The sequence below is a fragment of the Salvelinus fontinalis genome, chromosome 35 (assembly GCF_029448725.1).
Source record: "Salvelinus fontinalis isolate EN_2023a chromosome 35, ASM2944872v1, whole genome shotgun sequence".
Lineage (NCBI taxonomy): Eukaryota > Metazoa > Chordata > Actinopteri > Salmoniformes > Salmonidae > Salvelinus > Salvelinus fontinalis.
Genome location: NC_074699.1, coordinates 20,533,520 through 20,551,299, shown reverse-complemented (window position 1 = coordinate 20,551,299; position 17,780 = coordinate 20,533,520). Strand labels below are relative to the sequence as shown.

Below are 17,780 nucleotides of genomic sequence, written 5' to 3'. Positions count from 1 at the left end.
ATTTTTCACTCAAAGGCTCTGTATCTGTATGCTATATGGGTGTGATAAATAAGATACATAACAGATAAAATGTACACTCACCAATTTAATTCCACTCAATTATGCAAAGTAACCTATAGACCAATTTAAGCATGACCAGTCTAATGTATTTACATGGACTGGTATTTCCGTCAATGAATAGGCTGAAAAGCATTATTTTACATGGATTTTTTCTTCTACCTGCGCCAATTTTATTTATTGGCTTTTCTATTTTTTTGATAGGACGAAAGGCAGCTATTACGGGGTAATGGAAAACTTGTCCCGGAAGTAGTGTGAGAGACATCTCTTAAAGAGATTACATTTTTAACTACACAATTATCTCTCCTGGACCTAGTTTGTGTCGTAGAAGTAGTGTAAAGAGGCCCCTTGCAAATTGAATTCCTTATCTCCCTAACATGTAGTGATGCTGATACACTGATGCTGCATCAGTGACGCTGGGATTAATGACTGTTTGTGTGTGTCTGCAAGTATTGGGTGATAGGATTATTAATATTATGTGTATGTGTCTGTCTGCAGGTATTTGGTGACATCTATCACTTCCGGCACCGTTCTGTGGAGAAGAGGTCTCTGTCGGATCACCGAGGGACGCACGTCCGTCTACAAAAAGAGCCTCAGGTAAGACGCCTTGGGAGGAGGTGTGAGTGTGTGTAGATGATGTTGGGTGGGTGAGTGTATCAAAGCGGATGAGGAGGTTGAGAGTGAGTGTGGAGCAAGAGCGGGTGGAGGGATGTGAGTGTAGGGGAGGATGGGTTATATAAATAACATGACTTCACCAGCCGCAACAGAGGGTGGGGGTTGGATTGGGCTTGTTGATAGATGATTCATTAATCTAGAGTCATACTGTAATGCACCTCCCATTAACAACACAGCCAGTGTGAGAGAGGTGAGAGGTGATGGAGGGCAGTATGTGAAAGAGGTTGAGAGTCACTGTACTGTAGCTAGGTTGGATTTGTTAACTTATATTCCATAACTTGACTGGCGGAGCCGTTGGTACTACATCACCACCTGTGGAGCGGCCATTAGGCAGGCAGTGGGGGTCAGGGTCGATGCAGAGGGGACCACGGTGAGCTAACAACCACAGGGCAGAGTGCCAGAGACCTGAGCTCTCATTTATCACCTGCTTTTAATGGATGTCTCGGACACCCTACAGCATCTGCCTGGTCTGTTTCCTTTCCCTTTATGTTAGGGTTGGGAGGCGAGAGCATGCTAAACATGCTACTCACATACACACACGTATACAGTGCTTGGCTATACTGTGGTGTCTAATGATCTCATTCTCAAACCACCTCTGAATAGATTAGGTTTCCAGTTTGATTTCTAATGCCTGTCATGTCTGATTTCTCTTCCACTCCTATTGTATGTATGTATGTATGTATGTATGTAGTGTGTACTGTGGATGTTTGTCCCGTGTGGCTCAGTTGGTAGAGCATGGCGCTTGCAACGCCAGGGTTGTGGGTTCAATTCCCACGGGGGGACCAGGGTTCAATTCCCACGGGGGGACCAGGATGAATATGTATGAACTTTCCAATTTGTAAGTCGCTCTGGATAAGAGCGTCTGCTAAATGACTTAAATGTAAATGTAATGTTTGAGTGATGGGGCCCTGTTTAAAAGGTCTGTGATTAAGTGTCGCTGGGGCTGTGTGTAGTTCTCTCCTGGTCTCGCATTTCCCTCTGTAGCTCTTTGGGCTCTGGCTGTGAAAGCCGAGCGTTAGTACTGCGGCACAATGAATGTCCTGCCATCTGCAACAGCCGTTCAGAACCGCTCCGCTGTTTGTCACTCAGCGCAGCTCAGGTCCAGATGGGAAGATCAGAGAGAGAGAGAGAGAGCTTGTAACGCAAACTCAGACTCATGTCCAGGAAAAGCTAACATGCACGTGCAGATATGCATACACAGTCACACTCACCACTAGTTCCTCCCCTGACTAACTAATGTTGGTGCTGTTGTGGGCTGGTTCTGCTAATGGGGGTAGCTGGCAGTTCACATGCTGTACAAAACACAGCTTTAAAGGTATGCAGGACCTGCTGATTCAGAGGTACTCTTCCCCTCCCATGTCCAAGAACAGACATGTGTGTGATTGAGTATGCTTTCTTATGGGGGTGACTAGGTGTGAATGAGCAAGACCTGTGGTACTAACTGACATCCCCTGGGAACCCACAATTGAAAATCCCCTGTAACTATGGAGTGTCATGGGAAGTCCATTGTGTGTTAAGGGAAGGACTAAGTGCTACTGCAGTCTGCCAGTGGACATCTCCCCTACCCAGCCCTGTTCCTGTAGAGAACCCATGTTTTGGTTTCCCAGCGTTATGGGAGGTCATTCAGCCAGCGAACTGTGTGGCCAAGTCTCGCTGCTGTTTTGTCTTGAGCAGGCGCACGGTGGGAAAAGCGGTGTGTGGCCTATCTCCTCTTACCCTTAGCAGTACAGCACCAAAACAACACTGCTCCCGCCCCAACCCCACTCCTCCCCTCACCACTCAACTGATGGGATTTCCTCTTTCGCCGCCGCTCCATTTCCTGTTGTTGAATTCCTTTTCTCCCTGAGCACCTCAAAGAAAGGGGAACCTCCTTGCACCTCCCTCCCTCCTCTGCTCAGGTCAGCCCTGTGACCCACAGCAGTCACACTGGGGGAGATGGATCTCAAACAAAAGCAGCAATAAACCCTGCTCAAAGACCCACATTACTGTGGACTAAACGGCCAGGGACTCTGCCAAAACTCAGTCTGGCTGACAGACCCCGCTGATCGGGGAGCTAATGCCTGGGCTTGGCCCGGCTGCTCATTCACATCTAATGGTGATGCATTGCTCTAATATTGTGTTGCTGTTGTAAGACCATTGCTGTAGTGAAATTGTGTTAGGCCTAAACGATATACCCATAGAAATGCCATCAATCCAGCCATCAGTATTACCTCAAGTTATTCCTGGTCAGTGGTCAGGGAAAACCCCTGGACCTAATCATTTTACAATCCATACAGCTACCTTTACTACAGCAATGTAACACTACAGCCATGCTCTGCCATGGTAATAGTACTCTAGCTGTGGTCGTTGCTTTGGTGTGAGCCTAAGGTTGTGTTTTGTTTGGTTGTGTTCATGTTTGTATATGGAGGAGAAGAGAGCAGGAAGGAAGGCACAGAGACCTGTCTGCTCAGTATCTGCTGGACAGCAGCGTTTAACCAAGCAGCCGGGGTCCTGTATGTGAATGGTCTGGAGCGAGGAGAAAAGCGGTCTCAGATAGCTGGTATCCGGACCCAGTTATAATGCAGATCTTATCTGTTAACTGCTAGCTGTTCCCTCTGTTCTGTTCCACCTCACTCGGTCTGTTTAAGAATTCCCGGAGACTCCCTCTCTGGCTCGCTCCGATTTTCCCCCTTTCAAACATTTGCTTAATTATCTCTGTTTGCGATAGGGAAACTTTGGCAAAGGCCTTTAAGTGTAATTAACATTGGAAACGTCTGTCTTTCTTGACTGAGGATCGGATGGTAATTTGTGGTAAACTTAAAAACTCAGAGACAAAGTTAACTTCTCTTATTGTGTTGATTTTAAATCATCCATTCAAAATGTTTTTCACTCCCTGTCTCATATGAAAAACACAAGCCTCATTAATGCTGTTTCTGGGGGTGATCCGTTAGGCTAATTTGAAAAGAGCAGTCCTATGGAAAGGATTGGTTGGGCCGTGTGAGTTTTAGCCTTCCCATCCTCAAATCAAATGTTAATGGTCACATACACATGGTTAGCAGATGTTAATGCGTGTGTAGTGAAATGCTTGGGCATCCTCTATGCAGTCAGGCGCTACTTGATAACCCTGTGCATCTTAAGAGAGGGGATTTAGCTACTCTGGGATGCTATCTTTCATGACTGACCTGTTTTAATCAATAACCTCAGAGATACTGACCCCCCCCCCCCCCCCCCCCCCAGGCTGACGCTGTCTGAGCTTAGCAGACTGTTCATTAACAGTCCAGAACCTCCATTTCTAATCTCATCTCCCCTGGTTGAACTGGATGGAGGTTTACCATCTGGAACATCAAGGTAACAAACTATCAACAGTGTTCTTTCTGGTTGTATTGTGGTTGGCAGAGTTCATGAAAGCAATGACAGGCTCCATTGGCCAAATCTAGACTGTAAACAGTGTTGCCCTGAGTTACCATAGAGACTGTTGTTTTCATGGAAAGTGAGTTTCTCCCTAATGTGCTATGTGTGTTCTCAGTACACACACCACATAGTGAGCCCAGTACCGGCAGCTAATCTGCATGCTTGACTGAGTGTGCTTGAGCTGTGATTAAGGGGTCTTGTAGCAGGCCTTGTTAATGCCTTGTTTGCAGGAGAATGAGCCCAGACTGTGGCATGGCACAATTACAGGGGTCTTCTCCCTCCCTCTTTTGGCCCTCTCACACTCCGCATGGCTGATCTAGCCTCATTCTGTGGCCGCCAGTAAATCACAGAGTAAGAGACTTAACAGTCAGGGGGAAACCATGTTTCTTCTGGCCATGCAATATCACCGTTTCCTTTTTGAACTTTATTTTTGATGTCCCTGGTCGCCTCAGTTGTCATTATTCTGTGGGGAGCTGGTGAGTGTAAAGCTGATGACGGGTCTGTGAGGAGCTGGTGAGTGTAAAGCTGATGACTGGGTGAAGAGAGGAAAGCAACACTATCTACTCTGTTCCATGACTGCAGCCTCGATTAGAGATCAATGGAAACTGTTGCTTCCTGACAGGAAGCCACGTGGACTCATGGGTAATGGAGTGAAGTCGGATGGTACATCTCAATTAGAGGTCGACCGATTATGATTTTTCAATGCCGATACCGATTACTGGAGGACAAAAAAAGCTGATACCGATTAATCGCCCGATTTATTTAAATAAATAAAAATCTAAATATATATATCATACACACACACACATTTTTGTAATAATGACAATTGCAACAATACTGAATGAACAATGAACACATATTTTAACTTAATATAATACATAAATACGCACACAGCTCTGAAGTGACAATGATACTGAAGAGTCTGCTTAGGAGACAAATACTCTCAACTGTTTGAATAAAAATAGAATTTAAGTTACCTGTGATGAATGTTGAAAACAAAAACTTTAATTTCTATATGCAGGAAATCCTATTTTAATAATGGGTATGGTAAGAATTGACAACCAAAGTGCGAGTAATAATTCCCATGACACCTAGCAAAATCTGAAAAGCGGTTCCTTCCTTTATTCCATAGGATATTTTTAGATTCACTTAAAATAAGGTCTGTGTTTCGTGTAGGCTTACATCACTGTGCCAATTTTATAACTGTGTAGATATCCATAGGACAAGGTAACTCTGATCAATATTGGCTAAATATAAGCGAAGATAAAACAATTTGTAGAGTGGATTTATGAAAATATGTTGACAAACGTTACCTTATCCTAGTGAGATTTACACGGGTATCAAAACGTCGAGGCGGTTTAAGCCTGCACGAAACACAGACCTTATTTGAAGTAGATCAAGACATTCTCTACGGAAGACATGAATGGTAAAATAACGAAGGAACCCCTTTCAAATTCAGCCGCAAGTTATTACAGGAATTATAACGCGTCAACTATTTCTCTCTAAACCATATACCTTTGACTAATCTGGAAACTATCACCTCGAAAACAAAACGTTTAATCCGTTCCGTATTTTATCTAACGGGTGGCATCCATGAGTAAATATTCCTGTTACATTGCACAACCTTCAATGTTGTCATAATTACGTAAAGTTCTGGCAAATTAGTTCGCAAAGAGCCAGGCGGCCCAAACTGTTGCATATACCCTGACTCTGCGTGCAATGACCGCAAGAGAAATGACACAATTTCACCTGGTTAATATTGCCTGCTAACCTGGATTTCTTTTAGCTAAATATGCAGGTTTAAAAATATATACTTGTGTATTGATTTTAAGAAAGGCATTGATGTTTATGGTTAAGTACACATTGGAGCAAGGACAGTCATTGATTGATTGTTTTATATAAGATAAGTTTAATGCTAGCTAGCAACTTACCTTAGCTTACTGCATTCGCTAACAGGCAGGCTCCTCGTGCAATGTAATCAATGCATGGATCCCCCGAGCCGACAAGGTTAAAAATCTGTTCTGCCCCTGAACGACGCACTGTTCCTAGGCCGTCATTGAAAATAAGAATGTGTTCTTAACTGACTTGCCTAGTTAAATAAAGATTAAATAAAGGTGTAAAAAAAAAAAAAAAAAAAAAAAAAACGGCGCCTGAAAATACCGATTTCCGATTGTTATGAACACTTGAAATCGGCCCCGATTTAATCGGTCAACCTCTAATCTCAATAGTCTAACGTAGCTTCCTCATCTCCTTTCCATTGCCTGCACTGACATTAAACTGGGACAGCAAATTCCTGGTAGGCATCCTGTTGTTTGGCTTTCACCTACCTTAGTGTCAGTGCAGAGACGAGGAGACATGGAGGAGGAGCCTCTTGTATTGTGATGCCCCCATAGACTGAACTGTGAGAGTGGTTCAGCCTCCCTAAACCACTTCTCCTATCCATGCCCCACTATTTCATCTGATATCCCCTGCTGTAGGACACAGACCATCACCCATGTTATCTCTGTTTTCATATTGCTGCTGTCAGTACAGTAGCGCCCCACCCCCAGTCCCCCATTCTTCTTAATGTGTTGACCTTGTGAAGGGGCCACCCACTGTGGAAGCATCTGCTCCAGTGTGATTCTGTACAACTGCCAACCAGCAAGGGCCTTTCAACACCGATTCATGTAAACACGTCCGATTTCTCCCCCCCATTTAAAAAAAAAAAAAAAAAAAAAAAAAACCTTCTCTACACCAATTATTGGTTGGATGGCAGCGCATAAAGGTGCCTGTTGTGTCGGTAGTAACTTTGGTGTTATTGACGCTCTTGTGGTTTGAGCTGTTGGCAGAGAGGGGGCTTCTGTGGTTCCTGGTTGACCTTCATGCCTGCCTCTCTGTCCTTGCAGCGTTCTCTTGTCTCCCTGCTGCAGCTTCTCGTCCACTTCCCCCTCTGCCTGTGTCCCTTTCAGCCACTCCACTGTACGGGGAGACAGCAGCCCGTAGAGGGGGTGTGACACAGGGTTGTCGTTGTGTGCAATCTGCCTCTGTCCACACTTTCTGCCGCACGCCGGCTAGAACTCCCAGAGAAGAATTGCTCAAATCACATTTTATTGGTCGCTTACACAGTTTCTATCTCCAACAGCGCAGTAATACCTGGCAAAAGTAATAAATAAAACACATCGCGCACATAATCCAGAAAAATCCGTCCCTGCTTACTGTTATTACCAGGGCTTTGTGTGGGGAGGCAGAGCACAGCGAGGAGGGAGACTGAGGATAAAGACTGGGTGTCGTAGTGTTTGTGTGTATATCCTCCTTTCTATGTTGATGTGTTTTTTGTTTGTGTGTCTGTGTGGCCCCCTATCTGACCTCATCTAGCAGTTGTAATTAGTCTCAGCGCAGGCCGTCGTTAGGCTCGGTCTCTAATGAGGAGCTCCTGAAACGTATGTTAGAATTGCTGTTCCCTTTATCTCTCTCTGCTGTCATCCCGCTCTGCTTGCTGAAACTAGATATCTCTTTCATTCAGGGGAAACGGTGACCCTCATGTTCCCTCCTGCTCATCGTTATTTCTTATACCCTGTACCATTGGTCTTCCTCTGGTATATTGAGTGCTGTTTTAGCACGGCTACTTCAGTAATGGCCCTCTGGTTGAAATCCCTGTTACTAGTGTAGTAGTGGCGTTCCCATCCGCATATTAGCATGGTGAGCGAGTCTACTTAAAGATGGAATCCGCAGTAGAGGAAACGGTGCCACTGTCTGCCCCACGGCTTTTGTTATTGTTTTTGTTTTGAGTGTCGCCCAATGTGGTCAAAAAATTGCAGTACACATTGCTGCTTCTCACTAGTACACTGTCTAATGAAGGAAAAAAATAACAATTTGCAATAACTTGTTTGTTGTAGTTTTGTGATGAATGTGGTAGTTTCACAATTAAAGATTCCAGCTTTAATGGAGTGCGAAGCTGAATGTAATCACGTCTCTCTGTTTAATGCCATGACTGATGCCTCTCTGTATCTGTCTGTGTGTGTGTTCCTCAGGTGACGTGGGCAGAACAGCAGGTGGTGAAGAGTAGGAAGAAGAGGGACATCTACACGGAGCCCTCAGACCCCAAGTTTACCCAGCAGTGGTACCTGGTGAGTAGACCAAGTCTGGCTGACGTTTAACAATCTGTATCACTTTATTATCTCTCAATAGGAAAAATATGAGGAAGAATGTGTCTCAAATGTGTAGGGAGAGAAATCAATACCCACTCTCTGTGCTTCATTGCTGTCATAAATAAGCCACAAATGCTTCCTCAGTGTATGGACTGAAATTTCAGAAACATCCTCTTCAGACTACTGCCCATCACTGAAGCCACGGTGTTGTCAGGAGACAGACAGTTCATCAGTAATTCCTCCCTGTGCTCGGCTGTGTGCAATGTTATGTCTGGATGCACAGGGCTCTATAGAGCCTGTATCTTTATTAAAAGGGAAATGACATAAGAGCCCATTCAGTGGCACAGCAGTGCTCTGTTTGATCGGTCTGCCCATTCTCCAATAACTCAGTGGATAGTTTCCTGTTGGCTGAGTAAAAAAATAAAGTTTACTCTATCCAATAGACTGTATTAATACATGGCGGCCCTTTGTTTGAAGGAGTGGATGCGATTAAGCGTCTTGGTTGATGCAGAATGGACTGCTTAATGACCATGGTCTTTTAGGAGTCCATTATCACAACGGCATACACATTTGGGTTTCCAGTCTTAAATTGAATTCATCTATTTATTGTATTCCCCAGACAATGGCACAGTCCCCGAACGAGGCAGTGAATACAAATAAAGGACTGAAATTAAACCAGTCTCAGTTATTGACTGTATGTATCATCTTAAATGCAAAGTGACGCACTTTGACTCTGAGAAGGTTACACAGTCTGATCCAGTGGTCCATAAAAGAAACGGTGAGATAAACAAGTTGTGATTTCTCTTCACTTTGCTCCACCTTTAATTAGTCTCAAAGAAGGTTCAAGGCAATATAATAGAGTTGATTTGTAATTCTCAACAAACAATCATTCCTCGCTTATTCTCCAACACGCTCACGCTGGAGCTGAAGCAAATCCAATTTCGCCCCATGTCCCCGAGCTGCTGTTGGGGGGGCTGACTTCACCAGTGTGACTAGCTACATTTAATTCCCCTCCGGAGTTCACAGCTCTGTCGCACACAGCTCGCTAGCTAACTCTCCAGGCACACTGATTTGACTAAAGCAGTTTACTATCACGCTACAGAGGGAGGCAGGGAACCCAGGGCCCTGCTATGGAGAGGTACAGCTGGTGCTACTTGCGGTTAGTGGGTTTAGTAAGGCTACTGTGGAGTGAGGTACGAGGAGTAGAGAGTATGCAATGAGATGGTTGTGAGGGTGTAAGGAGTGTAGAAAGGGTATTTAGTTTTAACGGGAGCATGTAGCTGTAGCAAAGGTATAATGTGCATATAACAAGGGTGCAGTCAGGCAAAGCAGTTTTCTAGATGGGGTGCTGCTGTATGAGCGTCTGCGAGCCTAGTCTGCGCCCAGGTGATTCTTGGTTGCAGATAGTATCTGTGTCGTCAGTTTACACTGTGTCTCTATGATAAGGACATGGATATTCTCATGGATATTCTCTGCTTATTCTTATGTATGAGCGCAGCTCATATCACTGGTCTGTCCCTCATGGATAAAAAAACATTATCTCAAGGCACAGTGTGAGATTTCGACGGCAGGAAAGTTTGTTCATGTGCCAATATTTAATGCAGTAAGAATGGTGAATTTAGGCATAGGAAAAATACAGAAATACCAATGTCCAAGACCACTACAAGAACCTGGAGAATTTTCTGGGTAATTTCCAGATTTGAGCAGGATTTTCTGAGTGAGATGAATCTACACAGACCAAAGCTTTGGCCATGGATATCTGACACTGAAGGGGTGTGGTGTCTGACACTGAAGGCCTTGGATGAGAGGAAAATAGTAGGACGCTTTTCAGACAAATTACATTAAATTGCGGCAGCATTCTAGAGAAATGGGTTTGAACTGCAAGGCATTAAACATGGTATTTGACCAAAGGTCAAGTATGATGTGGAGAGAATACCAAAAGGCCTGTGTAGAAGTCTCTATACCATTACCCTGCTAGATGGTTGTCCACTAACAGAGACTCTCGGGGTGGCTCTGAGAGATGTATGCTGGGTCTGGTGTGGGACTGATGCTACATGCTGAGTGATGAGTCTGCCTGTCTGCCTGTCTTTGTCTGCCTAGCACCACAGGATGTTGTAAGCTTGTCTGGTGCCACAGGATGCCGTCTGCCTCCCGTGGGGATTTAGTCATTTTCTGTTATGATTGATGTCTAATGCAGTCTGACACATTTCTCATGGAACACACCACCCAAACACTCATCTAAATATTTCTGTTTGGAGATGATCGCGGTATATTTTTTCATTTCATAAAAACAATTATAAACTGGGTGGTTTGAGCCCTGAATGCTGATTTGGCTAACAGCCGTGGTATATCAGACCGTCTATCAAAACATGTATTTTTACTGCTCTAATTACGTTGGTAACAAGTTGTGGTATATTGCTTAATTTGATGATGCAGAGATATGTTTGATCATTTTCGTCATCTAACATATGTGTCTTGTAATGGCTCTTTAGACTCCATTGACTGTTCTTGGTGTTTTCTACTCCACAGTACAATGCTAATCATCGTGACCTGAATGCTAAAGGTGCATGGGAGCTGGGCTACACTGGAAAGGGAGTGGTGGTGTCCATCCTGGACGATGGTATAGAGAAGAACCACCCAGACCTTATATCAAACTATGTGAGTATCACCATCATATTACTCCTAGCTTCAAGGCTGGGGCTGCTGCATCTCAATAGTTTAAGGTGGCTTCCTTTCCATGATCCATGTTGATGAGGAGAGGAGGCCATTTTGGACTATTGGTATTCACCCCTAGACTTTTACTCTTACCCCTCTTACCCCTCTTATCATAGATGCGTGATTCTGATTGTCTCTGTCTGTCTATAGGACCCAGACGCCAGCTATGATGTGAACGACGGAGATCCAGACCCTCAGCCACGATACACACAACTCAACGACAACCGGTAAGATCCTGATTTTAAAAAGACACTGTTTCAGTGGCAGCAGAATTTGATCTCACCGTGCCTAACTTGATTCTTTATACAAATCTACCATTGACGTCAATGCATGATTAACATGGAAATACGCGTCACGTCGTGTGCCCATGCCACATTATGATTCAGTTCTGAGAGAAGAGACGTGTAGGATGGTTCTTATATTAGGCAATATTTAACGCATCACACGGGAAACGTCACGCCTCTACATGAATAGTCTGATTCATTGTGGTGTCCTCATAAAAATACTGTCATTCCTCATGCAATCAGATGGGTGTGTGGTTCTATTGGAGAGAGACGTAGGAAGGGATCTGGAATAGCTGGTGGGGTAATGGAGTGAGTTATGGGGACCGTCACTCTGGCTTGGGTCCAGGTCTGTCAGCTGTTAGAGCAGAGTTTCTCTGAGTGAAAAGAGAAAGAGACATGCACTCAATGAATGTGTTGAATGTGACAGTTGAGTTATTTTAATAAGCCGGGAGACAGATTGAAGTAGTAGACTCTTAGAGGGTCGGAGAACATCTCAATGGGTTTTGGGTCTCCCCCCAATCGAGAGCAAACGCATGTGCTTTAGCGTCTTAAATCACCCAGCTGCTACCAGGGCATTTCTGTGGCCTAGTTAAGTGGAGTAAATCTCCTGGGATTAAGTGAATTTGTGAAGAAAGCAGCTTTACTGCAGTGGCCTGAGCAGATAGCATTAAGACTTGTTTACTACCACCCCTGATGTCTTCCCTGCTGCTCTGAATTGATCGAATTAATTTCATCAGCGTTAACGAATACAACAAATCTCCGTGCACTGGAAAGGCCTGCTCCTCTCGTTCTGCTCCCCTGCATGCTTCCCCTTTCTGACTTAAATTTGTGATTTTCCGTAATCTGCTGTTTTCGGGCTGCTAGCCAAATACCCTTTTTTTTAAATCTTGAGGCTAACCATGCTTGGTGATGACAGGCAAAGAGGGTTATAGTTAGACGCTAGTGGAAATCAAAGGTCTCCAGCTGAGACTGCATGGATCTGGAGCAGGCACTGTCCACATGGAGGCCAGACTGGTGTAAGGAGAGATGGAGATGGCCTCAAGTAAAACGACAGTGCATACATTACTTCCTACACTAGTGTGTATAGCCATAGGTCTTGAGCCTCCTGCTGTCAAGGCGAGAAAGTGAAACGGCGGAGTAAGAGCTAACGCCAATGGAGCTCTGCCACTTACCACACCCACGCGTACACACACACACACACACACACACACACACACACACACACACACACACACACACACACACACACACACACACACACACACACACACACACACACAGAGCCATCCATTATTATTCCCCCAGCATACACACAGAGCCATCCATTATGATTCCTCCAGCATACACACAGAGCCATCCATTATGATTCCTCCAGCATACACACAGAGCCATCCATTATGATTCCTCCAGCATACACACAGAGCCATACATTATTATTCCCCCAGCATACACACAGAGCCATACATTATGATTCCTCCAGCATACACACAGAGCCATACATTATTATTCCCCCAGTATACACACAGAGCCATACATTATGATTCTTCCAGCATACACACAGAGCCATACATTATTATTCCCCCAGCATACACACAGAGCCATCCATTATGATTCCTCCAGCATACACACAGAGCCATCCATTATGATTCCTCCAGCATACACACAGCCATCCATTATGATTCCTCCAGCATACACACAGAGCCATACATTATTATTCCCCCAGTATACACACAGCGCCATACATTATTATTCCCCCAGTATACACACAGCGCCATACATTATTATTCTCCCAGCATACACACAGCGCCATACATTATTGTTCCCCCAGTATACACACAGAGCCATACATTATTATTCCTCCAGTATACACACAGAGCCATACATTATTATTCCCCCAGCATACACACAGAGCCATACATTATTATTCCCCCAGTATACACACAGCGCCATACATTATTATTCCCCCAGTATACACACAGAGCCATACATTATTATTCCTCCAGTATACACACAGAGCCATACATTATTATTCCCCCAGCATACACACAGAGCCATACATTATTATTCCCCCAGTATACACACAGCGCCATACATTATGATTCCTCCAGCATACACACAGAGCCATCCATTATTATTCCCCCAGCATACACACAGAGCCATCCATTATTATTCCCCCAGCATACACACAGCCAACAGACAGTTGATTCCCCTATCCCCCACACACAGTGCAGTAAATGCCTTTGGACTGAGAATCCTCCTGGCTTGTACTCTCCCCCCTGCCTAGCTCACCCCAGCCCTTATCTCCGGCCGCCCAGCTTTGCCTCGCTTCCCCGTGGCAGGACTGAGGTGTGTGTAACTGCGTGGGGTTGGTGTAGGCGTGTGTGTAAACACCCTGTCGGCAGGCTGGAGCTCTGTAAGGCTGTGTAAGGGTCTGTTCCCTGCAGAAAGCCCAGCTCTGTTCACCTCCATAAAGCTCCCTTTCTTCCCCTGCGTGAGGAACGCTCCTCTGCAGCAATGTGGCCATTCAGCCCTGTGTTTGTCCAAGTCAACATGTGATCTGGCCCTGTGGCTCTGCAGCCATACTGTCTTGGACCAGGATGCTCAGTCTCTCTAGGGGCCTCTGCTGCGAGCTAAAATTGGAATTGAGGGGGTTTTCTTTTTATGTATTGAATGTTTCCCAAAATGCCCATCCCCTGCTGGGAGTGGCAGGCTTTAAAGCTAGGTCTAGCGCAGGATAATCTCCATAAGATTTGAACTGAGGTTCTCTTGTAATTGATTTTGCCCACGGAGGCTTTTCTGTTATTTGAGTTATTTTGGTAAAGCAGTGGGAAGTAGACTTGAGATTTTTTTTAAATGTCCTGGAGGAAGTTGATTTTATCACGCGGTGTTGTAACTGCTGTACTATGGCTGATATCATGTTATTCATATTTTAATTAAAAAGAGCCAGGGAGTTTGAATCGTGCATTACATTAAGTTGGCTTGCTGCAAGATACCATCAAGGACAAGAAACTTAGATTAACTGTACTGTAGTTGTACCCACACACACAGTAATGTAGCTGTATATTGGGTAAACATTGGGGATATTGCTGGTAGCAGTAAGTGTTGGTGATCATCATCTGACCACCTTTTCTCAGGCCTCCAGGGTGCCAGCACTCTGTCTGTTAGCGCAAGACAGAAAGACCTCTTGCTTTGAAACAGCAGGCATGTGTGTTTGTGTGTAGTCTTTGCTCTCAGTTTCCGCTGTATCACTGTCACATGTCAGGTTGTGTGCACACAGCTTGAAATGTCTAGTACATACACATGTTTGTCTGTGCCAAGGCTGCAGGGGCCAAGGAAAATAGTTCAATTGATGTTATAAGTTTGCATTCTGACTTATCAAATATTGCTATCAGTTAGAGGAGGAGAACGCTTGTTCTTCATTACAGCCCATTTCTTTGGAACGTTAAATCCCTCTTCCTAATGTGACCGGTCGTCAGTATTGGGAGGAAGGCTCTATTTATCAGGACCACTCCACAGAACAACCCAGGTTGATTCATTTTACATTGTCTCAGATTAGTTACACAAGATGTTTGCTTTGTATTCCCCCTCTGCCTCTGTTCCATAAACACTGAGAGACCTTTTGTCCTGTAGGTCAACTCATTAGTCAGCTGATTAAGTAGGAGCGGGGCCAGAGCAGTTGTCCAGATTTACCGCAGGCTAATGATCAGCTGGGGCCACTGGCCCAGTCTCAGAGAGCACAAATGATTTTCTTCTCAGTAATTAATATAGGTTAGGAAAAACAGCGAGTAGAAGGAGCGCCTTGTCAAGCTATCAATAGCCCAATATGGCATCTGAGAGTGAAGAGCTCTCACACAGACAGGCTACTCAAATGGAACCCTATTCCCTATGTAGTGCACTGCTTTTGGCATCATTAAAAAGTAGTGCACTATGGGTAATAGGGTGTCATTTTGGATTTTGAACCAGGACTTCCGTGGACTGGACGGTATTTTACAGCTTCCAATTGTACCTGCCTTAGGAAGTTTCATCATGTTACACAACGATAATAGGTCTAACTTTATGTATGACCTGAAAGGACATAATGGCTGTTAGCACTGTTTCTGCTCTGTAGGAAACCTCTAAAGTTCCACCTGTAGTTTTTCCCACATAAAAATATTTGTCTCGTTAATCTCTTTTCTTATAACAGTTGGATCGTTTGAAATATTGTCTTTATGGAAGTTCCACCTGTGGTTTCCCCATCGTATAAACATTTATTATGCTAATGTTAAGACCTTTCAGGAGGCAGCTGGTTGCCATGGGGATGTGAGCACCAAATTGGCTGCGTCATCCCAAAAGTTCATCAAACTGTAGCCTTTTGGTTTCAGCACTCCAGTTCCACACCAGTATGGGAGCGATGTTCTATCAAAACTGATAACTATGAAATATGAGTTCCAGCTAAGGAGAAAGCCAAGTCAGCATTCTCACAGCACAATGATAATGTTGTTTTAGCTTACCATGGAAATCAGCTTTCCTGTTTTATTTTAATATGCCCTTTGATTAAGTTAGTCCAAACTTCTGGGAGGTTTGTCTCGTTCCTCTCCTAGTTTATCATTCCAACACCGTCTACAGTATCCTATCCTCAGTTTACCTTTATGTATTACTTTCTGGCCAGCTCAGTTGAAAACTGGCTTTGTCAGTGGTGTTAAGACTGGCGATGGAGATGGCCGTATCTCTGCTCCAGTAGTTCTGGTCAGGCTGACTTGCCAGCTCCTCAGGGACCAGCCTCATTTCCTTCTCAACTGCATCCCATATGAAGGATGGAGTTGCCCCTTCACACTGAGCGTAAGTTCTTTTTTTTGTTTTCCCCCTGCGGGTGAGGTTTTGGGCATGGTAAGCTCATCCTAGATCCATACCTAATGGGAAATTCTGCCAGGAGGAACGGCCAGCTAGCGGTCTGACGGAGATGGATTATTTGACCTACTGCAGTTGTCAATTGAAGCAAGGTCAAAGACAATTGACCCAACGTCATTACATAAAAGTAAAATTAGCACTTGGTCTAATTCAATGTCAGTTTTGAGTTCTAGCCTAGGATTAGGGGAGCTGATCCAAGATTTGTGCCCATCTTCCAGACTAGAGCAATTACTCAGAGGTAGTCTAATGTTTCAACGTGACTTTGGTGAGGTATTACCCTATGGGTGTATCGGAGTGCCTGGACACTGCCTGCCTGCTTTTAGTTGAGTCAGTGTTTAAGAATCTTTGAGTAGAAGGTGTTTCCTCCACACAGTGATGTGATGCAAGCAGGGCTGTCTGTTCTTTGAATGAATGCTAATCTAATGGTTGGCTTTGGGCTGGCAGCCAGCTGTAGCTGTGTGTAAGTCTGAGTCTCTCTCCAGACATGTGTGTCTGTGATCAGATAATGCCTGTTGTGTTCAACTCATTGACATGACTTTTTGTTGCTCTTATCCCTCTAGATAAATATCACTATTGTGTAGAGACTACAGAGCATTGTTACACAATTAGTCAAAGATTCCGAGGATATTATAAAGGCTGTGAATAGAGTTTTGGCTCCGCCCCTCTTGAAAACCTAAGGATCCGGATCCCGTTCTGCGCATGTTATTTTACACGCACAGTTTTCTATGTTGCTGCTGCTGACACTCCACCGCCCTTCACATTTCTCTCTCTTACTCATCCTCTTCTGAACCATGGTGATAGCCTCTGCCTCATAGTTCTGAACAGCTGAAATAACAACCCTGCAGCGATTTGAATGAACATTCAAGGCCATTAGGAAGGCTACAACCTTCTGTCTGTTGTAACGGATATTACAGTTCCACAAGCAGGACGCAGTCCCTACACATTGCATTGGAGCAAAAACAAGTAGCATTTTGTGTGATGATGTAGGCTAATCTTTGTAGTTGCTGCCATATTGTAGCCACAAGCCAGAGTTGCTGAAAAAGAACACTACTACTTTGACTGCCTGTCTGCCTCCTGCTTAGCCGATGTTGGCAATGATGACGAAACGGGAACATTTAAAATCGCTAATTCGACTGCGTGTCTGTGTCTTGCTTGTGTTTGATATGCTGCCTAAATGGCTGCATGTAACTCCCCACTTGAGTTTTGCATTCTGGCAAAAAGCAATCTACAAGTTTGTACGAACATGTTGATCATTTATTTTGTGTACAAAGCATATAGCTGCATGTAGCCTAACTCCCCTACTGAAAACAGAGTATGAAATCACTCTTATGCTTAATAACCTACTGAGGCATGGAATGCAGTAGTTGGAACATGTCCTCTGTGTACCACATGAAGTTTGTAGGATAACGCCAGACAAAGGCGTTCATCGCTGATCAAGGAGATGGAAGCAGCAGTAGAGCACTGAGCAGCAGCGACCTTATAAAAATATCCAGCACATAAGCAGAGATCTTTAGCCACAGAAAATCCGGAACCGTAGCCACTATTTTTAACCTCATATGAGACCATCTCGTGTGTGTGTTTGTGTGTGTGTGTGTGTGACAGACAGACAGACAGACAGAGATTATAAAAATTGTTATTCGACATG

General features: G+C 44.4%; 1 protein-coding gene across 3 annotated transcripts in view; it reads left to right on the top strand.

Annotated features, from left to right (window-relative positions):
- The window catches only part of LOC129834491 (furin-1-like), a 97,052-nt gene that overhangs the window by 53,718 nt on the left and 25,554 nt on the right, over positions 1 to 17,780 (top strand). For all 3 annotated transcript variants that reach the window (XM_055899531.1, XM_055899530.1, XM_055899529.1), the window contains exons 3-6: positions 556 to 654; positions 8,133 to 8,228; positions 10,779 to 10,907; positions 11,115 to 11,191. In XM_055899531.1, coding sequence (XP_055755506.1) covers positions 556 to 654; positions 8,133 to 8,228; positions 10,779 to 10,907; positions 11,115 to 11,191 — 401 coding nt within the window. The remainder of the gene's footprint in view (positions 1 to 555; positions 655 to 8,132; positions 8,229 to 10,778; positions 10,908 to 11,114; positions 11,192 to 17,780) is intronic.